Raw genomic sequence first — 27,474 nt, 5'->3', positions numbered from 1 at the left:
GTTTTGTTTTTCCCAAGGTAAGAAGACATCCGCTGCAAGGTCCATTGTGGATGCATACACTCCAGAGATTCATATGCACTCCCACGTTCAGTATTTCCTATCAGCTGAAATTTGTCAGCTTCCCACAAACCCTGAAATGTTCCGTGGAAGTTGAACCCTTCTCACTAATTGTACAGTGAATCCTAAAAACCTGTTCCTTATTTTTCTAAGCAAAGATTAAGTTAGGGTAAGGAGCTAGAAAGGTATCATACCCTTCTTAAGTGTTTACTCTTACAGAAAAGCAAGGTATGATCTCAAATGTATCCATCATGTTTCAGAGAAATTTTAGCAAAAATCTCAAAATTTTTGTACTATAAATACAAAAAGAATTCCAGTAACTTACTTCTGTGGACTTGTCTTGGTCCACAAGAGCCCTCAGAAGTTTCCACAGTAAGGAACGTGCCATATAAAAGCTAAGTGTTATCTACATACTACATGATTCCAAAAAATCCAGTTTCAGTGGTAACTTATAGGTGTTAAAGACATTAAATGTATCAACTTCTACAAGAAGCAGATTGATAACTGACCATATTCACCTATTTTGTCAAATTAAACATACTTTTTCTGTCATCTGTCTTTACATATGTTCTGATGAGTTTTAGCAAACACAAATTTTGGGAATCTACATGTCTGTCACATCATATTATACCTGTATTAAAGCCATAAATCATATCATACTTATATTATAATTATTTGCAATGTGCCAAAAATGCCTACAAAATAAAGAAACTATGCACAGAAGATTACACAAGAACAGCCTGTTATTCAAGAATCCTACACCACCCTGAGCCTATACCTCCCTCTTTTCTATTTGGAGTATCTTCTCTACTGCTTTATCACTGATGCAACCAGAAAGAGTACTGTGAACAGTAATAATTCATGTAAGCAATAATACTGTTTCCTGCATTTTCAGTTGGTTAAAAGGAGGACAATCTTGAGACAAAATACACTCTTGAATTATATATGGGCAGAAACATGAGTACTGCAGTACAATGCAAACTCTGGATTGCCTGAATGAGTTTTTGTCATTGTTCTTTACATTGGAAATATTTCAGACAGGCTTTTAGAGGAGATTAAGGACGGAATTTACAGGTAAGTTTAAGAGAAGACAATGCTTAAATCCTCTGAATTTTAATGGGGCAGCCATGCCTCTTAGTTACAGAGCTATTAAAAAGAAAATAGTATATTCTGTAAGGCAAAACTAACACAGAAAATTCACATAATTATCTAACCTCAATAAACCACAATCTAAAGGACAATTTTCTGAGCAGTAACTTTTCATTGACTTTAGGCTTAATCTTATTATTATTTTTATTTTAAAAAATCAGAAGTTATTTACATTCCAGACATCCTGCCAGCAACAAGTGGAATACATCCTGCTATGCATGCTTTCTATCAACACAGGAAAAGATCAGGGTAATCACCTGAAATCCTCTGATTTCACTGCCAGACAAAATACTATGAAGATTAAGCATCACTACAAGCAGAGGATGTCAATAGAGAATTTAAAACTATTTGACACCCAGTATTAGGACATTTGTAATAAAAATCAGTATAAGTCACTTAACTATTCTACTTTGTCATGCTGCTTATTTGAATGCCTGTGTGCTTTCTGAAGGAACAGCCTTTTCATTATTATTAAAACGTGATTCTTGTAAAAAGTGTTAGCTAACAAGTTGGATTTTTAAAATAATTGTGTGGAACTTCTATTTGCCATATTTGTATTAATTCTTTGAAATATAAACTACTGAAAGCCAGGTATTAGCTTCACTTTGACAAACAGAATGCACTGAAATAACTGAAGAAAATCATAAAAAAAAAAAGTTCTTACCTTAAACAAATCTAAATTTAAAGTTAGACTTCTTTTAGATTTTGATTCTCCAATTACAAGACATCACCTAAATAACAGCTACATGTGAACAATATTTCCCTACAGCTTTAGAGTTAGATCTTTAAAAAATTTAGTCATAGGGGCAAGTTGAAAAACAGATCCTATGTTTTCAACCGGTGAGCAGTATATGAAGTGTGAAAAAATTCAATGAACAGAAAAGACAAAATGTAACACATTCAAAATTACTTATCTCTGAATTAAGAATCACTGTAAAGAATAATACCTTTTCTCCCCAGAAACACAAATTCCTAGAAATGGACAGTAAATTCCTTTTAACAGGGGCCAGAGTACAAAAAGACTGACTTAGACTCTTGCCAAAAGAAATAAAAAGATTAAAAACATGCTGCATTTATCTATAGAAAAGATTTACTATTTGGCTGTATAAATTGAAAAGTGAATGAAGCACACCTTTGTAAAGGTAACATGGTAGGTCCTATCAGATTTCTAAGAGAATGCTAGCTGATTCTCACTGTGGAAAAGTGACATTAAAATACAAGGAATTTACTTGTATACAATAACAATGATACCAATTATTTTAATTACATTGCTGACAGAACAATGCAAGAGCATATGCAAATGTGTGATTTATTCTATTACTATACATATCCTTTACATCAAATGTTACTGCTGAAAAATTAAATTAAGTTTGTCTTAGCTCCCTATGGTCTTTTTTCCTAGAACTACAATCAACTCTTTTTTTCTGTACATGTCAAAATACCTAGCTTCACTGATGCAAAAGCCAAAACATCAAAATCCTACATTCAAAATTCCACCTAACTAGGTAAGAGAGCTTATCTTAAGGCTTGTCAAAATGTTTTTATTATTAGTGTTAGGAGTAAGAATCTGATCTTCCCTCAAATAAATGCAGCGTAGATGTGCCAAGAAAATTTGACTAAATACCTAGTTGATTGGAAATTTTCAAGTTGACAAGGCAACTTTGCTATATAGCACCATTAGAATTTGCAGGAAAAAACAGCTAGCAAAAGGACTGAATGCTTGTTGGCATACTTCTTCAGATGTATACACATTTTGATAGCTAAAATAATAATGTTCTAAAATGCTCTTCATATTAAATTGATGTCATAAGCTTTCTTAGTGCAGAAAAAATAAAGAAATTAGTCATCAACTATACATGTAAGTTATCACAGGATACAATACTTATGAAGAATCTATATGGCCAAAAAAAGTATTAAAATTCACCCTGATATGCATAGATTTATCAAATTACATTGCATAACTCAAAAAACATATTCCCATCAGTTGATACTTATCAGTTCCACATATGCGCAGTATATTTGGTATCAAACTTAGCTGGAGGATACACTGAAGTAATATACTAATTTGTGCAGAGGAGGTGACATGATGTACAATGGCCTAAAGCTAGAAATGGAACCCCATGGTGTTAAAGCACACTTTTAACAAATGACTGCTGTATTGATAATGGCGATGTAGGATCTTTTTTTTTGTCGGTTAAATTGCTTGCAAGGTCACATGTAATTAATACCATAAACTGACTTTCACTATTCTTAAGAAATCATATACTTTGGAAAAAGAATAATTGCTCTCTATACTGACAGTCTGCTCTTTTCTGTCACCAAGCGTTACCTTACAAAGGGTCATTTTATTTTAACAGTTCACCAATCCTAAATAAAAGCACCAGGAACTAAAATGTATCTGTTCACACAAAGATCCATTTGCATGGTATTAGTTTTCTTGTCCATCATATCTGAAAGATTTGTTACTTCTTAACTTTTCAGGTTTAAAAATCTGAATTTAAATTAAGCTGAACACCATGGGAATTTTATGTGCTTTTGTTCCCAAAAAACATGTTCTACATATTCCAACAGGTTTGGAAAGTAGTAAGTTTTCCAGCTTCCAGGAAGTAATCTTGATCTTGAATTCACCAGGGCACAGTATTTCCAACTCCCTGCATCCATTTGACCCAAACCTTCTATTACACTAAAACTGTTTATTAATGGGTATGCAGAAAACACCCTAATATAACGCCCAAGCCACAGATATTTAGCCTAACTCAATACCTTCAGTGAAAGTAAGAGGAATGGGGCTTCACTTAAGAACTACATGGTTTCAGAACAGAAAAGGGAAATTTAAATGTTAGAATAAATAATGATTTATAAAAACACATTTTTCTACACATTTCTTCTCTACACATACTGATGTCCCGTGACAACTCTATCTCCAATTGACACAGAACATAGTTATACATACCACAGTTTGGTGGTTAACTTGAATCACTTCATCCCCAGCATGGATTTTCTTGCACCGATCTGCAGGTGACTGAATTTAAAATAAAAGAGATGATAAAGAATACAGTTCTTACTGGTCATCATCTCTCTTTCAGCAGTATGATTGCTAAGCTATGTAAATCAGGTTAGATTGATAATGACATTCTACTGTGAAATAAAGAATTAAAGAAATATTTAATAAATCAATTCTTTGTTGGAGAAGAATACTCTGCACTACTGTATACAATACAATCAAATGTTAAGAAATGTAGGAATATTTTTTTATTAAAAGATAACTGAGTCCTAAAGATTTCTTTTAAATTTCATTCTGCGAAAAGAGTGCTTTAATCTGCCTGACATCTCTTAAACCTTGAAAGCCAGTCTTTGTCTGAATTTTGAACCTATCAAGACTAACTGGCAATTCTTCATAAAGAAGTTTCACAACATTGTCTTTGTATTCTACAATGTTTCAATAAGTTGCAGAGAACTTCAGTAAATTACTGTTCTTCGAAGAGTATACAAGGAGAGAGGATTAGGTTAGGTACCAGCTAGGAAGATCATATGTTTTTATGGTAACTTAGTTTTTGGGTCATTATTAGGGTGAAAGAAATGCAACTAGCAACAAAATTCTACAAAGATCACATTTTCAAAAAACAAAGTAGTTTTGTTATTTCCTTTTGCCTCAAAAAACACACCTCAACAACAATAAAAAAATCCAAACAAAAAACCCCAACCCTACTCCATAAAAGTGACATCCCCCCAGAACTCTCCTCTCTCTTCTCCTGTCTTCTATATTTAGAGTAAACCAACTGTTTTCTGAGGGATATACCCCTATGTTTAGAAGATAATATCTTCCTTCAGCTTTTCATAGTACGGCAACACTTTGATTTTTCTCTCAATACTGTGGCTGTCAGCCTATGAAGGCACATAATCAACTTAAAGTTAGGTGAGACTGGCAGGTTGAAAAAAAATCAAGTTGCCCAGGACTATGTTTCCGAAAAGCTGCTATGAATTTTACAGAAAGGATTGAAATTAAATTCATTTTTAGGTGAGACAACAGGTCATCTAGAGAATATGCTCCAGGCCTGAAATGTGGACTGTTTGTAATAACCTATATACTCCATCCCCCTTCAAAATATAAGTCCCATAGCTATGCTATGACTTTCTAGTACAATTCCACGTAATTCAAGGACTGTTTAAATGGAAGATATCCAAGACAAACATGAGGCTGGAAGAAGGGTCACTCATGACTCAGTCCTCAGAGACATTGCTCAGAACATCCTAAATGAATCTGAGCTGGTAAAGGTGTAATTTTATTTACATAAAGAATAGCAGCCTTGACTTTTTGGCACTACTTCAGCATTAAAGGTTTTGGATGAGTGACTTGGTGAAAAATTTTAACACTGGTGATTATGTTCTAATGACCTGTCTTCTGCCTGCCATTTCACTACTCGTACTCATTCATACCTCTAACAGTCTTTATAATCCTCCTATGTAATATTGCTATTTTAGCTCAGATGTAGGTGTACCAAAGGTTTTCAAAAAGTAAATGCAAGTGAATCTTGTGTCATTACCCTTGAACTCTATAGGACTTTATAAACTTTCTCTTGTATTGACTTCAGCACTTGCAGCTTAAATCTTGACAAAACAGGTATTTTGTGTAGCAGTTTGCCAAGCCAGTAAAATACAGTTTGAGAATCTTCAAATTGAAGAGTCTACTTTAAAAAACTCATTGCAATTATACTTCAAGCACACTGCAAGGTGAGGTAAAAATCATTTACAAAAGAGTCTCAAGGCTGTGGTCTTATGAAGAGGTTGCAACTCTTGTTCCTTATTGCTTTTTCCTCCCAAGTAAAAAATACAGACCTTGCTGTAAGGAAGTAGTATCTTTTATCATTGTGATTTAAGGAAAATAGAGGAGAATCGATATGCTCTTTCTTTTTTTAGATGCATATGCTGATCATTAAGCAAAAGATCCATTCATGAAGCCCTACTAGGAGGAACAAGGTGTGTCACATCACAGCTATATCTTCATCAGCTGGTAAGTTGGTTCAACAGGGAGTTGAACAACAGATGGAAGTACCTGTTGCTGAGGCTCGCACATCAATACTATACACCAACTATTCAGAATCTGTTTAGGATTTATTCTTCAGAATAGATTTAGTTTTGTTCTTTAGGCTAAATGTTGTCTTTGTCCCATTCCCCCCAGTGTACCCACACTGTGAAAGATGACCCGGTTAGGCCCCCTGGAGCATATTTTCTGCATGCCCAGAGTGGAGACTTTGGTGTTATTTCTTCTGAAAGGCCTCTTCTTCCCTGAGATCTAAGGGCACCCCGAAAACTCAACCATTGCACAGTAAGGGGGGACACTGGGAGCACCCCCTTCAAAGTTACACTCCTGCCAGAGATGTACTGCATGCTATTACTTTAGAAAAATACTCTCCTTCTTTTGGAAAACCAAATTACAAAATGGCCTTACTTGAAGAATACATTTGTTTTGTGAACTAAAAGAATCTCTCCAACATAGTCTAAAAGGGCTACTTAACATGAAAGCTGTAATCTCTTGCTGGACAAATACACCCTTTAGATTTGTTACTTCCAAATGAAAGAGAGAAGACATGAACCAGAAAGCTCAGCTTGCTCTAATGCCACAGGACCTCCAGGGAGCAGCTATTACGGGGCAGTGACCTGTGAGGAACCCTCTTCTCTCACAGTTCAAGTTTTAGAGCTCAGCTGCTTTGAATTGCAGGGCTGATGTGTTGGGAGAGATGACTCCTAATGCTGAACAGCAAGATCCAAACTCTAATGGGCTTTGTAGCTGGACATCAAACACCTCAATGGCAAACAGAAAAAGCAGACTGTGGTTACAAAAACTACTCTGTTACATTAATGTGGCTAGCCCTGCCATGCTACAGTGTTTATTAAAAGGACAAGTGCTTCTCTGTGATCTTTCAGGAAACTGTCAGACAAAAAGTCTGCCAGTGCCTCACTTGAAGGAGCAGAACTGAAAAGGCCACAAAATTTTGTTCAAAGGGGAAAGAATTTGGATTCTTTCTGTTTCCTAGAAAATAAATGTATTACAAACAGAAAACATGTCAACATCAACAAGTCAGACCACATCTGTGCCATCATGACCTCCTCTGGCCATGATGATTAGATATTTCTCCTCCCATCTATCAGATCCACACCATTTTTTTTTTTTTTTTTAAATTTTTTGTTAAAGGAAGCAGCTAGCAACAGTGTGCTCAAAAGCAGGAGACACCTTACTTTCTCTAAAGCTTTATTAATTTTCACAAATGCTTTAACACATAAGAGCTTTTTCCCTAGATAGCAGACTGCAGTTTCTTGGTCTGCTGTGAGCACCTCCACGGTGTAGAGTGAGTGAAAGTCAGTAACAACAGCAGAAAAGTCATCACGACTGAAGCTTCCTGACATGGCTTTAAATTATGTTCATGAATCACAAAAGATAAGTTTAGAGGGAATGCATTAAGATTTTATTTTTATCTTTGCCCCTGGGAAATTAAATCCAATATTAGCAAGCCATGGAGAGAAATGGTTCCTTTTTTAATCTGAAAGAAATTCAAATGTAAAAACCATCCTCTTTCATATATTTTCTAGATTAAGCTCAACTACAGCTCTGTTGTTTTTGTTTGTTTTTTCTAATTTCACTGATGATATCTATAGCTGTAGGTCTGACTCCCTTGAATTTTAATTTCAAGGTTTAAATTCCTTACATTTTCCTTATTCTGAGACAGGTGGCATTCACACAAATTCTACAACGGATATTATCTATTGGGCATAACCCATGGATATCCTGCCCGCAGCAGAAGAAAACAGAGGGAAGAAAGGCTATCAGATTGTAGCTTATGAAGGGATGAAAACAATATTCCTATGTTATTGAGATGTTAACAGAAACTCACTGCAGATCAGATGCAGCAGCTGTAAATACAGTGTAGGTAGTTTGCACTTTCCACAGTATGACACAGTACCAGGATAAAATAAACATTCTGACAGCTTCATTTTAATAAAATGCCATCAAAATCTTTTAAAGGAATTGCCTAAACCATTATGGAACAGTTCACTGTAGTTTAGTGCTTGTTCCATGTTCACTCAAGATTATGGATAGAAGCCTTTCCCCACCAAATGATAATTTTGCTCAGTTCCTAGCAGCCAACCAGTTCTCTAAATATGGTGTACAAGGAAAAGAGGTTGTATTTCAAAGGCATTTGAAAAGTAGTCTGTTATGTTTTGCCTGCTGTTTAATATCTTCAGCAAGAATTAGCACACCAGTAGTAAGTGTTCCTTTCTATAGGCACTACTCAGAAGTTCATGCAGAAATATATGGTTATTTGTCAATGTGCAGGGATGTCCTCATTTCCATGCATTTATTTATTACAAAATAAAGCTTGATAGATGGAAAATATAAAAGCTGTTTTTCTAATACTGCAGCAAACTTCAGCATATCAGCCTATACATAATAATGACATTTATCTTTTATTCACAGAGCAAGGTAGCTTCAAGACTGCTACTTCCTATCTTGATCAACTGCAGCATTTTAGGTGTCTTGCAAGAACAAATCAAAACTGATTCTCCTGGTCCTCAACTGGGAACAACTCTTTCCATTCTGAGGTAAACAAGCACAAGCATTTCTGCTGTCCAACATGCTATTGGTCCTCAACAGCCAACTAGCACACTTTGGCAAGCAAAATATAGCCTATAGCAAAGGGAAAGCATAAACCACAGGTAAGGTCAAAAAGGCTTCCAGGCCTGAACGTACAGTATTAACAATACTTACATTTTCTGTTGTTCCAGTAATTACATGGAGACCATCATATGTTGATTTAATGTACATACCCTAAGAAAAAGACATCATGGGAAAGAATTTTTAAAGTGTTTCACAAACCATCACCATCTAAACATAACTTGCATATCTCTAAAAGAAAAGTGTTTTTTTTTTTTCCTTTATTTTCTCTCTCTCTCTTTTTTTTTTTTTTTTTTTTTTTTTTTTTTTAAGATTTGTGGACTTTTAATATATGCCATGAGGAATTAGTCTCTGAACAGGAAAGTGCTTTTTAGTAGCAATAGCAAACTAAAACTTTTACCGCAGTCATCTCCATAAATACTCCCCAGTTTTTTAACACACTCCTTCAACTACAAATATAACAACACCTGATCACAAAATAACTCCAGAATTACAAATTGCCTTAGGATAATCAATACTTCCATTTTGCTTTGGAAGGTACAGAGGCTTTAAAAGAACTGGAGTCTCTTGTAGGCAATGCTGCAAACTAACTTTCAAACTGATAACCAATGCTCTGAAATATGCCTGCAAAATGGCTCCAAGACTTTCTGATAGCCTCACTCATCTCAGTGAGCAGTTCAGCTGTAAAACTCAACGATGAAAACTTAAACATCAACTTTGTTAGATATCCCTCTTCTTTCAAAAAAAAAATATGGAGAAAGAGGGATAGCTGATGAACAGACAGAAGTTCCTGCATGGGTAGTCTGAGACAGTGTCTTAAATCTGTTTTTTCATCAAGTCACAATTCAAACATTTGGACAGCATCCACTAAGACAATGAGAGAAAGAAAAAGGAGAGATAATTGGCATATGCTGAGAGTTCAACAACTTCTGAGGAATCTTATTTCCCCCGACTGGATCACAGAAAGCAGGCAAATCTTGAGTAAACGTTCTCTCCATAACCTACTTTTTCTTCTTTTAATCAGAGTGCCACAAAGAAGCCTGTTCCTAGCTGAGGAATAGGGTGAAACACTAGTAAGTAAGTATGGTAAAGAGTCAAAGACTACATATCAGGTTGGACTAATCTAATTTGGGACCAGAACTCACAGACATTTTGGTAGTGGGAACAAGGAAGTGCCTCCCACTTTTTTAAGTGGATGACATACCCAGTAAAAAAAAAAAAAGGACTTTATGAGTTTCTCAAGACAGGGGGGTCAAAATTAAACTCCTATTTTGCTCTGCACAATACAGAGCGGTAATGGCATCAAATCCAGTTGTCACGATGGGCTGCTACAACTCGAAGAGAACAAATCAAGAATCTGCTCATTGCTACAGAGGTAGAAGCCCCTAGCATTACCCTTCAACTTCTAGCTTTTCTATGTACCTTCAGCACTTTTTCCATTGATTGGCTCCATCCACATAGTTTCCTGCTTAACTCAGTTATCTCAAATAGAGAATGGCAATTTCTTATACATTTATCCTCACAACACCCCTGTGAGGTAGGGAAATACTAATATACACACATTTTACAGACAGTGTAATGAGCCACACAAGAGGCTGAGATACATTGGCATCTGTTATTTGGTACTCATACCTACCCTCAAACCACCAAAAGTCAGGTCTTAAATCCCTCTCAGGATCCGGATCTAAGTGACCTGCTCATACACCCTGTGACATGGCAAGAGCTGAAATCACAGTGACTTCATGGTGACAGGATCTGTGTCAGGTCCCTACACAGCGCCATTTAAGAAGAAAGTCATGTTTTTGTTTTTATTGACAGCGAGTTACTGCTTTCAACTTAAAATATCAGGGTGAAAGCCAAGGATGAAGTCTCACACTTAATGGTTACATGGTGTTCAGTTTTGTGCAAAGCATTAGTCTGAAGGATAGTTAGGTCATACAAGTATGCTATCATGGCAGAGGACAATTCACATTCAATATAGTCTGATCTTTTCTACAAATCTAAAATACTTTGAAATAGCAAAAGAGGAGAAAGAACTTTTGCATAATTTGCTTTAAGGGGTAAGATCAAGATTTTGCACATGTTAAGAAAGAGAAGGAAGAGGGAAGATGCAAAAAAACCCCCCAGATTATATTTATTACACTTGTGCAAAATTAATAAATGTTACACTGGTACCATGCCACATTAGTTTTGCAAGAGCCAACATAACTCTGTTTACAAAGCAGCTTTTGATTGGAGAGGGGTACATTTTGCAACAGAAAGATGAGCTACCCTTTCACCCACATTCCTCCGCTCCTAGTTTTAAGTGAACAATATATGGCAAATGGTACAGAGAAGAGAATGTTTCTGGCTTATATTTGATCTGGAATGGAATTAACAATACTACAGACATTTACAAGTTCTCCCCTCTCTGCCTCCTTGTGGCTGCACGGTACCAACAGTGCTTTTAGTGACCAAGGATACAGGGGAGATTAGTGTGTGTGCTGTTTGCTTGTACTGAAACAAATCAGCAGACACACATCTTGGGTATCCAAAGATAATGCCACGGTCCCTATGAATTTGCGAGTATCAGTCAGGTCAATTAAAAGGAAAGATAATTCAGTTAATATGACTAAAATAACCATGAGGTAACCACCCTAGTAATCAAGAAAAAATGTACGCTTAGAATAAAGATCAGGTAAGTCATACTTCAGTATATCAGAGATTGTCCTGATCAGTTATGAGTAGAAGTCTAATTTCAAACCAATCATTACATTTTATCTTGGTGTGAACTACTATTCAGCTAAGAAAAGAGACTTTGTGCCTTTTTTCCTATTTTTTTCCCATTTTTTTTTTTTTAAAAAAGAAAAGAATAGAAGCTGAATCTGGTATCATTTTAACATATTTTACGCAATGCAGGGTGGAAAAGAAAAGAAGATACTAATTCCATTTTATCACACACATAACTGAATTTTTACTTTCACTGTGACACCATCTTAATGGGGTCCCCCAAAGTTGCACATGCTTAGCCCCAAACAGTTCTCAGAACCCATTCATATTTTTTCCCAGCTTTCCAGTATTTCAAACCAAATAACTCAGGAGAAATATTAAGAACAGTAGTACACATGATTCCTGGAAAATACTTTCTAGCTAGGGTGTCAGCAGTACACCTTTAATCAGCTGCCACGCCCTACTATATCTACAACTTGCATTTCATGAGTGATTCTTCATGACAGGATCATTTTGTGTTTGCTTCAGCACGCAAAGAGGAATCCAGAACAATCAGTCTTGCAGTCTGGTGAATGCACTTTTGAATTTTTGAATCTAGGAAACTAGGTGAATAGTTGCAACCTGATATCATATCACAGTACCTGAACTGACTAGGATTAAAATGATAATATGAAGAGGAAAAAATTGAAATGGAAGATTAACCCTTGCTACAGTTCTCCGATATTCTGTTCTGTATTAAAAATAAAGATACAATAGACAGGGACTGTTCAATAAAAACTTCCCAAGGAAAACTTGATTACCTGCTTTTTGTCTAACAAAAGGTGTACAGTATTCTGCTTCTTTGCTAAATACACTCACTGTTTTCAATCAAGTAGTAATGGTTTTAAGTCTGTTTCATGGCAAAAGATACTACCTAAAATAGTTCTGTCTCTTTCTAGAGCATCAGTAGTGGAAAAATACACAAAATTAAATTCTGCTTACTGATACAGATGAAACAACTTCCAAGTCCACAAAAGACAAAAAACAAAAAGTAGTGACTACACATGAGAGCATGCCAGTGATTGCAAATCTGACCACATTAACCCATTTTAGGGCTTTTAAAGTCATTTTCTAGTCTGGCAACTCCCTTTTCACCCTTACTTCAGAGTCACTGCAGGCTGTATCTCTTCACACAGCAACATTCCCTGGAGAACATGTTTATGCATCCAGTCACAAAATCATACCTGGGCAACAGACCAGGGATAGAGGGGGAAAAAAAGGGGGACCAAAAAAAAAAAAAAAAAAGCAAGCAATATCAAAACCCACCCATAATATTGCTTTACCCAGTACATAAGAGTTTCCCCAAATTACACCCTAACATTTTCTGTAATGTCTATAAGACATTGTAAACCCTGCAACACATTTACCTGTTCCTTCTGCACTAAGGTATTAGTCTGACAATTTACATTTACCTCTGACTGATACTTACGTTTCCACAAGAAAAGATCAAACATAGTGAATGAGCTGTTTGTGCTCATTAAAACATCCTGATAGTGCTTCAATCTGTTTTAAGTTGTAAGAACTCCAACCATTCTCTCAATTCCATCATGTATTTACCATGTGAGTGTAGGGAAATAGCAGTTTTCCAAACTTTTTATTTCCTTCTCTTCTCCTTTCCTTTTTCTCTCCCTGACCTACTTTAGCTTCTTAGACAATAAATTAGAGACATGTTAGATATTCCGTTTATGCTAGGTGACAAAAAAATCTTCCCAATTAGCAGCCATCTTTGTCCTTTTCCCTCTGCTTGAAGTCTTTCCATCTTTATAGAAGCTTTTATTTAGTGATTGGTAGAGACAGCACAGAATTGTCATGTGGGTCAAAAATCTAGAAGAAAGTTGACAATAATCCATTTTTCCACCGCTACTGTTGCACAAATCCTGGAAGAAGGTCCAGAAGTTATGGAGTTTCACATTCATCCAAATGCTCCTGCTGTGCAGAGGATATTCACAACTGCAAGCTCCACCATCAATTTTTAAACTGACACACTTAACACTCAATGGGGTGGTACTGATATGCATTCACAGTATCTTAATTGAAAGATATTAGTTTAAAAAACAAACAAACAAAAGCCCAGCAACCCAAAAGCAAAGCTTTCATATAAAACACCAAGAGCAACCTGACAAAGATTATCTGTTAGTAAGACTGGCACTGTAACAAACTGTAAAGTATGATATTCACCCTTCCGGCGCAAATATATCATCCTTGGTGCCTGCTCTGGAGAGCTCACAATCTAGAGGAGACAGCACAATACACAGGCAACAGAATAGTGGCATACAGGCAAGGATAAAGGGGAAAAAAATATGACTGCATCAAAACAGCATTGTATCCTTCTAAGGCTCGTACATTGCACAGGTTTTTTTCTTTAAAAATACATGTAATTATTTTTACAACGATGACATGGTAGTCCTCAATCAGCATCAAGACACTGTTCAGTTGGTTCACAAACACGTATTAAAAGAAAAAAAGCCCTGCCTCAAGATCTTTCAGCTTACACAGACAACACAGGCAGAGGGGTGTATAACAGAGGGACAGAGGAGGAAGAGATTTTCTATCTAATCAGCAACCCAGCAGGAACAGACCCATGAAACACATTCTTATTTACAAAAATACCACTCAACATTTTTCAGTCACTGGGGGTGAGCACCACCCTACATAGAGACTTAAATGAGAAAAAAAACCCCAACAAACAGTCACAAGACAGAAAGGAAAAGAAATAAAAGTTCAGATAAAAATGGACAGAACTCCAAAAAAAGTGATCAAGAGAAAGGGGAAGAAGATTTCTTCATTACAGTAGAAGATAGGATTTCAAAAGGTTGGCTGCAGTGAGCTTGTGGAAGAGTTAAAATTGCAGGTGAAAGAAAGGGAGGAGAGAATCCGTGAAAAGCTGAAATCCTGGAGGACTAGTTTGAAATGCATTCAGAGATAAAAAAGAAAGCCAGTGGCGGAAGGGAATACAAATAGCAGACTAAAACAAAGGATGGGGCAATATTTACTTATCCAAACGTTTGGGTTATTTCTCAGATTTTAATTATGATTTTCCAAAAGAACGGAAAACTAATTTAATATACAATTGCTGTAAGTACCTTGGCATACCAAATTTGTCAAGAAAACCTAAGCCAAACCAAAACCCAAACCACAACACTAACCAACCCACAAACCAAAATACTCTCCAGAATTACACCATCCAAACAACTTAAAAAACCTACTGCAAAAGAGTACAGCGGTAGTCCTTATTCAAGAAAACAGAACAAGAATAAACTTGGGCAGAAGTTGCAAAAGCTATTTGATTAGGCAAAAAATGGTTAACTCTATTCTGATCACCCTCTACTACCTCCAAGGGTTGTGGAAGAGGTATTATTAGTGATGTAAAGTCATACAGCTGTAACTGTTTTCCATTTGGGGTTTTTTCCATGCAGTGGGTGTTGGATACTCAAGTAAACAAAAGATCAATGGTCAACTCTTAAACAACAAACATAGGATGGCTGCACTGAGCCTTTACAAGCATGTGATTAAGCAAACAGAGTTTTTGCAATAAAATTCGATAAGCTACTTCTCAGCAATGCTGTAGAGCTCTTGAATAAGTTATAAAATAGCTTTATATCCCAGAGATACTATGAAGTATATTCCAGAATTTGACAGGTTTTGTGCATAAGCCCACGCAAGCTTCTTGGTTGAGTTGATCTTAGTAATTTAAATCCCTTCAGACTTCAAGATCCTAGAACAATCTGAACCATTTTTCAGAAGCTGGTATAAATGGCAAGAACTTCTCGCTCATTCCTCCCTGTTCACTAAACTCTTTGCATACATCAGTCAGCCTTACAAAATACTTCTCTGTTGGCCCAGCTGCATGAGAAATCAAACTAGCATGAGAAAACAACCTATTTTCAGACTTTAAAATAAAAAGGTCTAAAATGTCCTATTCCTTTCCATATATACAACTTATTTTTTTTTTAAAAAATCACTTTCTCATCCTGGATGATGGGTTTGATTAACTGCGTACTTCTTACCAGCCCTTCACTTGGCTTGATGTTTGTAAGCTGAATCACTTCAAGGTGGGCAGACTGGGAAACGAGCGGATCAGAAGACAGCGAGATAATGTGGTCACAGACGCCAGAGAGAGTTTTACACTAGGAAAGGAAAAGGAAAATAAAATGTCATAATAAGCATAACATTGCTAACTACTTTCATAACCACCTACAATTTAAACTACTGCATTTAAAAAATACATACGAAATCACATTGTTAAATCTACAAGGCAGAGGGGAAGGACCTCAAGTCAGCAGCACAGCACAAAATCTGTCTCTGTGATGACCCTGTACTGACACAGTGTCAGACCAGTGAAGAACAAGAGACAAATGCTTTTGCATCTGAGTAGAGAGAAAAAGGGACTGGGCGAGCTGCTCCCATGCACTCTGAGGGTTGGGTGCCCTGCCTCCGAGATGTGCTCAGGCACGCAGGGAGCACACTGGGAGCTCCAACCCCGCTCTTTGTCCACATCTGCAAAGACATTAAGTGCTCCCAAACCCCACTGATTTCTGTTGAAAGTGCAGATGTTCAGCACAGAAGATAATCAGGCTCTTAATGGCGGCAGGTAACTTCCATTAACTCTGGAGTTTATTCTATACTAATAAAACATGCTAATTGACTTTGGACTGAGTTTCTCACGTTTTATTGCTGCCAAGCATGATCTACTATTGCAGGCATGAAGATTAAAATAAATAACCGCTTCAGGATGGGATAATTCTTAAATCTGTTATCCTTGGCAGCCTCTTTGCAGCAAGATTGAAATAAAAAGTTTCTAAAAAGGCTGGGACTGTCAAATGCATATAGAGTATCTCTACAGCTCTCACTCCCTGAACCCTCTCTTCTCTGAAGCAGGGAAGGTGTGACTTTTTTCCTATCATTCTCTCTTATTTCTGTAAGAAAGTGATTTTTGAGAGTTTCAATGTTTGCTGTGAAGTCCCCTTTTCAGCAACTAAAACTGGTTTCTTGGTTCAGGTTTCCAAATGCGTGTTTTGTCAGCAAATTCAGGGATTAGGACATTCTTCTGGTCTCAGAACTGTGGGTACCTCCAAAACCAATTAAGAACCAGATCAACTGCTCTCAAACTCAAAAGATGAAAGCTAAGCAGCCTCCTCAAATGCCTAAAACACAAGTGCACACAACTGTTGCACCAACCACCTTTCCTAGACTGAAAAGCATATTTCTTAAAGTAAAAAATATCTGCAACAATGCTATTGAAAAATAATATAAAACTGGATATAAACTCCCTGAAAAATCACCATTATAATTCCAAATGCCAAACTACAAATATCTTACAGAAAAAAGAAAGTAAAAAACTGGAAGTGATAAAAAAAAACATATCCAGGGACAGTGAAATCTGAATCCTGTTAGAGACCATTACATTGGGATTTTTTCTTTAAATTATTTACAAACATTTGGAGGTTCGGGTTTGTATATAGATGGCTTATTTTATTGAACAATAATGTTTCAGAATGAATAAATAAATTTGAATCAAATGGAAAATAAAACAAAATTTACATTACTGACATGACCTTCTTCCAGAGATAATATTACCTTCAAGCACACATACATGCCCGCCCCCACCCCTTCAGCTTTATCTGTATTTCATGATGCAGAATCATTACTGAAAAAAGGAAGTCAAGAAATATATAAAATGGGGTTAAGAATGCTTTGTGCTTTACCTGAATTAGAGAGAAGTGAAAAAGTAAACTTTATTGCAAAATTGTTTTCTTATGGCTTTTTGGATACATGAAAATTGCTTTGAGCTGGCATTATAAAAGGGTAAAAAGGGTATAAAATTCCATAATAAAAATGAAAGTTTATATTTCCTGTTTGTTTGGGCTTTTTACTACAATGCTGGCATGTTATTTGTATTTTTATGCCTTGTAACTGCACTGAAAATTATTGAAAAATTGCTTTCAGAAAATTACAGAACACAGTTTTCCACATGCAAAGTGAAGAGATTTACCTACATTACAAATCATTCTCTGGTGAGGAAAACTGAATTTTTCATATATATTTAGACTTGTACTCACCCACCTGCTCTTCTTAGTATTCTCTTTTAAAACTACTAAATTTATAGGGTCCTTAGCAGTTTCAGAGAAACTTCTATTTACAGTGAATTAATGTATGATTTTTTTCTCCTATACCCAGCTGTTGCATTGCAGAGAGATGCCAAAACACACAGAAAAGGAGTGTTCCTACCACCTAACACAAGGTATGCCATTTCAAGTTCACAGACATGGCTCCTTGTTAAAAAAAAAAGTCCTCAGCTGCCTTGACAGATGATGAGAGGAGTGAGGCAAGACCAGAATGTGGCATAGAACAGAAGCCTAAACTGAGATGCATTAAATAGATCCCTAGAGCAGCTGCTCTCCCTTTGCCTCTCCGTGAGAAGAGTGCAGACAGTCTATACAGTAAGCCGATGGAGATCAGCATTTCAATATGGTTACATTGGTTGCAATCCTAAAACAAGGTGGTGTGAATATTCTCCATGAGGAGCTCTGGGAGTACTGGATGCCAAAATCACCAAGTTACTACAGTAAAAAAAAAAATCTGCCATATGCTTCTATGCATTTCTGAAAGATGATTGTCTTTCGGGTCTTGTGGTTTTCTTTCCATCTTAGATATTCATACCGCATCCAACAGCACGATGTCGTGCCCATTGTAAGCACAATAAATGAGCTACAGCAAAGTCCCTAGAGAAGACCCTACGATTAGAGGATGCTCTTTCAGATTAAGGCTTCAAACTCTATGACCTTTCCAAAATGTAAACACTCATTTGACATGTGGGGATGCACACATAACTGTCTTCCAAGAAAAATGGTATTTAGGGGCAAAACTCTGCTACATTATTATCAAATCTTTTCCGCTTCATGAGTACCCAGATCTCACCAGGGTGAAAACAAAAGTTCAAGACAGAGAAGTTTTAAAGCTCCGTTAAATGTTATCTGGTTCATTACCATACATGAGTATCAGAGGTGACTGGAAACAGCAAAAGAAAACAGAAGGTACAGGAAAGTGAAAATGAAAGTGCTTGAATTACTTCTCTCAATTTCTGATCAACAGAATTAGCTCTTTTTCTTCTAAGAGAGCACTATCAGACCTAAGTGATTCAGTAAGACAACATGCCATGAACTAACTGTACCCATGAAGAGAGTTTCTCAAGAAACAGTCACTCCAGATAATGAGACCTAATCACAACATCATCTGCTTAGTAATTATGAAGTAGTTCTGTCCAGCAAACTCATTTAATTAAAACATGTTTCGGTTTGCTTGTGAGAACTGTCTTTTCCTTTGGAGGGGAAAGGTTGTTCACTGTAGGAGGATTTTCAATTTAAGACTCACTGCTAGCGTATAGAAAACTGACATATTCACATTGCTTGGACTTCCAAGGAATGACTAGCTAATTTGTTTTTAATTAATTGCTCATCTAATTTCAGAATACTATGCATTTTATTTCAGTTTTATTGATCCATCATAATTTCAAGACCTTGGAAACAAAAAGCAATTTTTTTTTCAGAAGATAGGCCTGCATTCTGCCCAACCATCCAAAACTTTTAGGTGCTACAACAATATATCTATCAAGTCCTTTAGTTTTCTTCTGAAAATATAAGCCTGTTTGTGTTAGAATACTTACAAGCTTCCCTTAACTATTATACATTTAAATAACTTTGGTTAAATACTCTTTGGTTAAAGAGTTGGACTGTAAGTAGGATCAAGTGTGTATTGGGCTTCTGCGAAAGGCAAATTTTCATGGACTCTGAGCTCGCCCAGAGACAGGACAGCAAGGGGCCCACACTTACACAGCAGGTATCCTCTCCCCACTGCAAAGACAGGGTACACAGGCTCTCACTGGAAACATGTCTGGAGGCTGACACAGGCAAAATAATGCATTTTTCCTTGCCCTTACTCTCAGAAATATCTCATTTACAGTTATAGGTTGTTCTCGTGTGTGTGTCTGTGGAGGATGGGAGAAGGAGGAGAAGGGAAATTCAGCCACAGGAACATATCGGAGCTCGGATGGCTCTGGCACACATTCCTAAGGGTACAGCTGTGACAGTTTACAACAGTTTAACCAGTGGCTCTGAATGTAGCTACCATCCAGTTCCTGCCCAGATTACTGCTGTTGACTTCACGGACCAAGGCTTTTTAATATACCAATCAGTATAAATCAGCATACAGACAAAACATTTTTTTCCTCGAGAAGCATGCTTCCTCCCCATTAGGCCTCTTTACGGAAAAAGACCTTGAACCTATTCAGTGGATCAGGACCTCCCATTGCAAAGATGCTGCCACATGGCACAGGAACAATGTTAATTTGATGGAGGCTATATGCTATTGTATTTAGAAAGTTCCCAAGTAAACGGCATTTGACTTCTCTATGCTCCCATTACTAAAGAGTTCACACTGTGGCTCATCAGGTTCATTGCATATTCCTTCAGGCAACAACCCTGCCTAAATCTAAAGTTATATTCAATGCTAGTTCACTTCCACCTTGACTAAATTTTCCCTAGACTCTCAAGACTTCAGTGGAGCTTTCACCTTGGCAGTCACAAAGCCAATCTGACAATTTATGTAGGTGTGAGAAATACAGGGGGGTTTATTATTACATGTTTGTTATTATTCTTTATTAATAAAAAGTTTTAAAATTATTATTTTATTTGATGGAAAGTAATGGTCTGACATATTTTGCATGTAGGCTACTCAATTTCAGTAAAAGCACACAAACAGTGCATTTTTGCTACTCATTTTGCTCCTAAAAATTTATGAATACATTATTTTTCAGCATAACTATTCAGCACAAGCTGTATCACAGATGTGTATTTTAGTTTCACTAATATCAAATAACAATAAAATTCACCTCTTCTCTCAAATGGTAGTTACCTTTTGTTACTTTGTAAAACTACATTTCTGTTTATGCAAACACTGTTAATGAGATCAGGATCCTTTATCTTCTGTAGCTGTTGATTCCCCGCTGCAATGCAGTACTAGCTACAGTAAGACACACAGGAAGATGAGCGTCCAATTGCTCCTACAAAAATCAGCAGGCATTAAAAATGCCCAGCCTTTCTCAAGCTGCACTCAGCTTTCAGCGTGCAAGGTATCTGAACAAAGGAAAAGGCTTTGGCCAGGCCAAAAAAAAAAAAAGCAAGCTACAAAAGATTAACTGAGAGAAATCAACAGATTACATCTTCTTTTGTCACACGGTCCGTGTTCTCACTAGAAGCGTTACATAAATGACTTCAGTTCTCTTTTGTAGTAGCTCATTACTGCACTTTAGTAATAAATTCTCTTCTCTATTCAGTGACAAACATAATTGCAGATCGAAGCTACACCACAGTCTTTATGTGCAAAGCTAAATGATTCAAAGGGGGATGAAAAATATCACTACACAGCATCTAGTTGTCCAGTAGAAATTGGAAATGAAACATCTTCTTTCACTCAGTAGGCTAGTTTGCACCCCAGAGCATGAAGAATGAAAGATAATAGTTTCTACCTGTATTTTTAAACTCTAGTGTACCAATATCTAATAGATTTTCCACAATTGCTCTTTCCTTCAGCCAGGAGAGTGAGGACCTAAAGGTGATGAAATTAGATTTGCATGTTCTGACTTCCTGTGGCTACTTGAATTTGTGCTGGGAAAATGTCTGTCTTTTGCAGCAGAGTGAAAGTACACAGGGACATGGCTAGCTTCAGAGGCTTCCACAAGCCGTGGCCCTTCCTCAAACGGTTCATCTGTTATCTGCTCAATTCAGTCAGCTCTAGGGCTACTGTTGGGGAATGGTTAAAGGAGAAGGGACATGGATCTAGAGATCCTCTTTGCAACGAAAGTCTCTTTTAAGTTAGCATAAGTAGACCTTAATTAGAAAAAGAGAACAAGAGTAAGTGGAAAAGTACTGACTAAGGTCTTAAGATGAACATTCCCTATCCCGTGACGGTTGGGAAACAAGGAGGAAGTCAATCTAATGCTTCCTCCCTGTTTTGAATGCCTGGATGCACTAACCACAAAGTAGATTTAGTTTGTTCACGCCCTGTTCGAATGCCTGGTTACACTAACTGCACAGTAGATTTAGTTTGTTCACGCGTACTAACGATGCAGTCCTATCACAGCACTTCCGGGTACGTGATAAGTGCCTTTAGCCAGTAGATTGTAAGCTTGCATGTTTAAGTTGTGCCTTGTCATGTATTAAGAAAATCTTTGAACGAACGTTGGCGCAGGCTCTGCTCATACAAAAAGGAAAAGGGGGAATTGTTGGAGAATGGCTCAGAGACAAGGGTCCTGAGCCCACCGAGCAATTGTATGATCAGAGCCTGCTCTAGCTGCTGATGCTGAGCCTCACTAGGGTTTGCCTGCAGCTGCTCGCAGCTGCTGATACCTGAGGAATGTCAAGGATGCTTCAGCCCTGTGTACCGTGGTGTGTCGAAAACAGGCTAAGGGGAATTAGGAATAGTGGTCTGAGAAACCCAGTGTTATGATAACGGTGGTCTGAGAAACATTGTGTTACGGTACTGTCGTGTATCGAAAACAAGTCAACAGGAATCAGAAATAGTAGCATGAGAAACTTAGTGTTATGAGAAACCTGTGCTGTAAGCTAACTGCAAGTAGGTGGACCGTGCGAATACGACCCTTAGAGCTTAAGCCAATCAACTAGTGACTAGTAGGCATAATTAGTAGAAGGATTATAAAAAGCTGTAACAAAAATCAATAAACTGAAGCATGCTTTATCACTCATACTGAGTCGGCTGCGTTCTTCCTCCTTGGCCTGGGTCCTCGGCTCGCCCAGCCCGGCAGGCTACCAAGCATTTCTGATCAAGCAAAGAGACTTGTGTTTGTTCCTGTCCATAATTTTACCCAGGCTAGTGACCAAGTTTAAATCTATCTTGCCAAGTATGTGCAATATTGAAGCATCCGGGCTTAAACACATTCCCAGGACTGAGGACAAGAAAAGCACCAGCCTCCCCCACCAACTCCCTCACCTACATCATATGAATGAGAATAGGATGCCAATAGTACACACAGACATTCAGTACTAAATGAAAGAAAAAAAATGTCTTGCTAATGTTAAATTTAATCTGGAAAAACAAAGCTCAGTTAGTTACAACTGACTGAGATGAAGCAACATGCTACATGAACATTAAGGATGAAGTCTAACTAGTTAGCTTAGGCCAAACTAAGTAACTATTAATCAATTAAAAATTTTAGTCCAAAACATTTCTGTACTGTAGGGAATACAGAAGTACCTCCAGCAATCTTAGAACCAATTGGGCCTGGATTTGTATTTGTACATACATAAGTTTAAACAGTGAACTAAATGTTATTTTGGAAGCAAAGAGAGGCCTCTATTAGAATGAAGTTTGCTGGGCCCCATTAGCAAGGTAGAGACTCTTGAAAGGAAGAAGGTGGTTACTTTTTCTTTTTTTTTTTCTTTAACAAGACTATACAAATGACACCTTTGACAATGCATTTTTAGTTGATTATAGTTTTATAACAAATATTCAAATATAGTGGGCAGAAGTGAATTATCGTCACTGTGGTTTTTGCAATGCTCTTAGCGAAACGAGAGCATTCTGATCCATTATTTGTTCTTTTCTTTTTCAATTTAGTAACTCTCTTTAAATTTAAATAGCTCATTGTTTTACAAAAACTTCTGAGTATTAACTCCCCTCTGTGGTTCTACTTTCTATGGTTTTCCAATTCAATAAAAATATATCTTTTTGCAGGAAAAGCAGGGTAATTTCAAGAAAGTGAGACTCCTTAGGAAAACATTCTCTTTTTATAGAATTAAACTAAAAAGAAAATTCAGTTAAAAATTATTATTGGTCTGACTGGAGCCCAGCTTCTACTTCCTATAATTAGTCCTTTCTTTGCTCTCACTAATACTCTACTGCTTCACATGGATTAATCTGAACTAGAACTTTCCATCATATACAGCCTTGAACTGCTGGATGGAATCAATGAATTATTCTTCAAAGATTTTAAAACTCCATTCACACTTTCACAAAAATTAACTTATAACTCCCCAAATAAGCAGAACTGACACCCTGTTAAGCTCAGCAGTTTTCCATATATCATCTCAAGCTAAATCAATATAAAAATTCTGAATATAAACTAGCAAGGGCATACTAATTTCCAGTTTTGAAGAAAACACCACACCTGTAGCTTATCCTTTCATATTTAGGCCCACTGTATTTTAAAACCTGTTTTTCTTAAGTAAGTATTTTCAATTGCCATCTACTGCTGTTGGTATTATTTTCTGGTGATATTTACTTTTGCTTTATATTAATAAATTATTACATTTATTTATTTATTTATTACATCACTTACTGAGCAAAAGGTAACCTGGGAAAACCACTGAGAAATTAAGTTGCAGAAACATGAAGCATTTCTCTGTATTCATGAATATTTCAGAAGCATCAACATTTTAATGAGCAAAAACCAACACATTATTCCTGTGTGGCTTAATGCTTCTTATTCCAGAGAAACCAAGTATTTCTGTAAATAAATTCACAGCAAAAAAAAAAAAAAAAAAAACAACTTTAAGAAATAGAGTTGTCTTTAAAATAATTGTTTTACCACACTTGCAATTCTAGGGCAGAAAATTAAAGAGGAGACATTTTTTCCCAGACACGTTTTGCAACTCCACTTAGAATAAACAAGTTGAAGTAACTTCATCTTAAAACTTCATCAGTTTTCCACAAGGCCTTTTTCCCTTTGATACATTTTATGTGTTTAGTTGAATAACACAGATTAGTTTACTACTTAACCTAATATTGTGAGTGACAATCAAAATGCTTTTATTTAGCATTTGAAATTCAAATTGCTTGGAGTAAATAAAAATATTTATTTCTTGAATATATGCTGAAGCTATGCAGTTCCATCTCCACAGAATGCTGTTTCTTACATGTATCACTGATATCTAAAAAGCTAACAACTGAGTAAGCTTATTGACATTAAAACATACAATCTATGGACAAGGTGATTCAGTAGTCTCTCCACATGAACACCCACACTGCCATCTCTGAAAGAAAGAGGGCATTCATTTGCTATTCAAAAGGAATTACTGCCATTAGAATATGAGCACATTATTTTTTGGCCCTACTTAATTAAAGAAAATCAATTTAATTGAGTATCTTGCCTTTGGTGAGGGATGTTGCCTACTGCACCATGCTTTAGAGGAAAGCATGAAAACCCAGTAACAGGTTAACTTTGGGGGTACCCGTGTATGCACTTCAACAGCAGCAGAGTGGTCTCACAGCCCCTGCCTACGCCCACACACCCTCTTGACCCCTGATTTGGCACCACGTAGGCTTGTTCCAGGGGGAATGGGGCAGCATCTCCATAGGAGATGTGTGCTTACAGACCTCCAGCCCCTGAACCATAGCACATGTGTCCAAGATACCACTTTGAGCCACGTGAACAATAGAGATGTTCAACCCAGAACACAGGTTCAACCCAAAGTAAGCCACTGGACTACCAGTAGGTAATGAGGACAAAAATCAACTACTCTGACCCAGTGATCTGCTCCTAAGATGGTAAATTTCTTGGTGTCCTAAAGAATAAGAGCACATAACTGTCATTTAATTTATTCTCATTTATGTAGCTGTAGTCCTTTTTTACTTATGTAAGAAGGATCTCTTAAAATTTTCCTTCCATCCTTAGTGGGAACAATACCTTGCAACAAGGATTTCCTCAGGCTAACTGCATGAATTGCTAATTAGTTGTAAGTCATCGCTTTTCACTTTTGTGAGGAAGCTTGTTTCCTTGTGTCATGAAGAGAATGTGGTATATTAAATCAATGAGGTGAGCCCATGGTTTTTGAAATCAATTTCCTCTTTAAGTCATCCCAGTGAACACAGTTGTATGTTGGTATCTGATCATTCAAAGGCAGCTGGATGTGATGGCTGGCCAGACATCACTTCTGTTACCTCCAGGAGTTTGGACAGATTGCAGATAGGAAATATACTCAGAAAAGACACTTGCAGTAGCTTGGTCTTTGAATTTAAGAAGAGAAAATTTACTTTCTCTATATATAATATCTGTGCACATGTTCCCTTCTCCAGTTCTTTCCTAGTTCTCCCAGCATTTCTCATTCAAGATTCTTTCTATGCTTTTACCAAAACTTACTACTATTCTTTTTAGATCAGAGAACCTTCTTTTTAACATCCACCTCTAAATTTACTGGATGCACAGTCTATAACAGGAGATTTAAATGCTTAATCCCTCTCTAGAACATCTTTAATCTGGCTTGTTCTCATGCATTCAAATATTGCTATCTAACATTGTCTTCTTTGACACTGGCATAAAAATACCATGCACTCTCTCAAGATCTTGACATCAGTAGGCTTTTCCCCTCCTTAATTTACCAGTTAGATTGCTCATTCACAGATTGCCTAATGGGCTAAAGCCACAACACCTCTTTTGTCTTCCAAGGAGAGAGGTTAGAGGGAACTGTGAGTGCTTTCAATTCCAATTCTATCATCAACCTTTTCAGCTGCACATGTAAAATACTTCCTTTCAAATTCAAAATATGTTTTCAAATCCCAACTTTTGATTATTCAATCACAGGTTTATGTCTTTCCTCAATTGCTTTTGCTCAACTTTTGCCCTGTGAGACCCCATCCATCAGCTGAAATTCAATATGGTCAGAAATGATCCAAGTAATTTTTAATCCTAGGCTTCAGTAAAACATTCAACACTCTGTTCATGTTTTCTCAAAAGCTTAAGCACTAATTGTAGAAGCTAATTAAGCTCTCCACAATAATACATATGTCCACTTGTCACCACAATGAAGTTACTGTTCATTAAAGAAATAAGCTTATGTGAGTCTGAATAATGTAAGATAATAAAACTTTTGAAAGCTGTCTCAAATTTGTGCACCCACATCTCTTAAACAAATCCCTCTGTTTCCTCAAAATTTTCTGTTGAAGACTGTATTAACTGACGCTTCATCAGCTCTAAACACTGCTAGCTCCCTTTACAATCCTTTGTGCTAATTTGTAAAAGATATATACGGTATATAGCAGATGTCAAAACCCTTGGCTCTTACAGCAGAAAACAAGCATGCATTGAAAACCAGGATATATATAATGATTTCAAACTTCTAGCACTTCAACTTTTGCCAAGATTATGCAATTAAAAACTTCATTACTTAAATATTTGCAGAGATCAGCCTAGCAAAGATGATGATGATGTCAGCCTCACTAAAATTGCTAATTCTTTGTGTCCCATAGGGAAAAAATGTCAACGAAACTTTAAAATACAAGGAGATGTTTTATCCCACATCACTGTGAAATCAAAACATCAAAAGCTTATAGAATTCAGCCTGCCAACCATTTGATATGAGCACTGAAAAAAAAAAAAAAAAAAAAAGTATAGCAAAATTTACTGGGAAGGTCACCTTTTAAAATAAAGAAATGAAGTATTTTCTTGCTTAAGCTCTGGTAATAAGAACAGTAAGATATTATAACCTACCTAAATGTGAAATACAGTGACTAAATTAAACCAATTCATTACTCACTCTTAGGAAGGATATCTCAGTATCTAGCTTTTAGAAACAAACTCTGGGTTAACTTAGTACTCACTAAACTACAGTCACAACATGAAACACAACTTAATATATAAAACTTAGGTGCAGTTTTCAGACAAAGTTTACTCAAGCTTTTGACACTTCATCCACCAAAGTACCAGCCTTTCAAACTCACCCCATGTTCTGATGACCTGATGACTTTCATCTGCTTTATTATCAATAGCACTATAGATTCTGGGAATAGACCCTTGTATTTACACTGAGAATTCAAAAGGAGAGAATTTCATTAATTTT

At 36.6% G+C, this 27,474-nt stretch overlaps 1 protein-coding gene across 9 annotated transcripts in view; it reads right to left on the bottom strand.

Annotated features, from left to right (window-relative positions):
• Positions 1-27,474, bottom strand: part of CNKSR2 (connector enhancer of kinase suppressor of Ras 2) — a 220,331-nt gene that overhangs the window by 117,026 nt on the left and 75,831 nt on the right. For 8 of the 9 annotated variants that reach the window (XM_042788744.1, XM_042788745.1, XM_042788746.1 and 5 more), the window contains exons 6-8: positions 15,634-15,753; positions 8,972-9,031; positions 4,160-4,228 (exon numbers count right to left, since the gene is read on the bottom strand). In XM_042788744.1, coding sequence (XP_042644678.1) covers positions 4,160-4,228; positions 8,972-9,031; positions 15,634-15,753 — 249 coding nt within the window. The remainder of the gene's footprint in view (positions 1-4,159; positions 4,229-8,971; positions 9,032-15,633; positions 15,754-27,474) is intronic. The other variant, XM_042788743.1, reaches the window with a different exon arrangement.

This window comes from Tyto alba, unplaced genomic scaffold (assembly GCF_018691265.1).
Source record: "Tyto alba isolate M040663 unplaced genomic scaffold, T.alba_DEE_v4.0 Super-Scaffold_14, whole genome shotgun sequence".
NCBI lineage: Eukaryota > Metazoa > Chordata > Aves > Strigiformes > Tytonidae > Tyto > Tyto alba.
The sequence above is the reverse complement of the archived record's forward strand: the minus strand, read 5'-3'. Positions and strand labels throughout refer to the sequence as shown.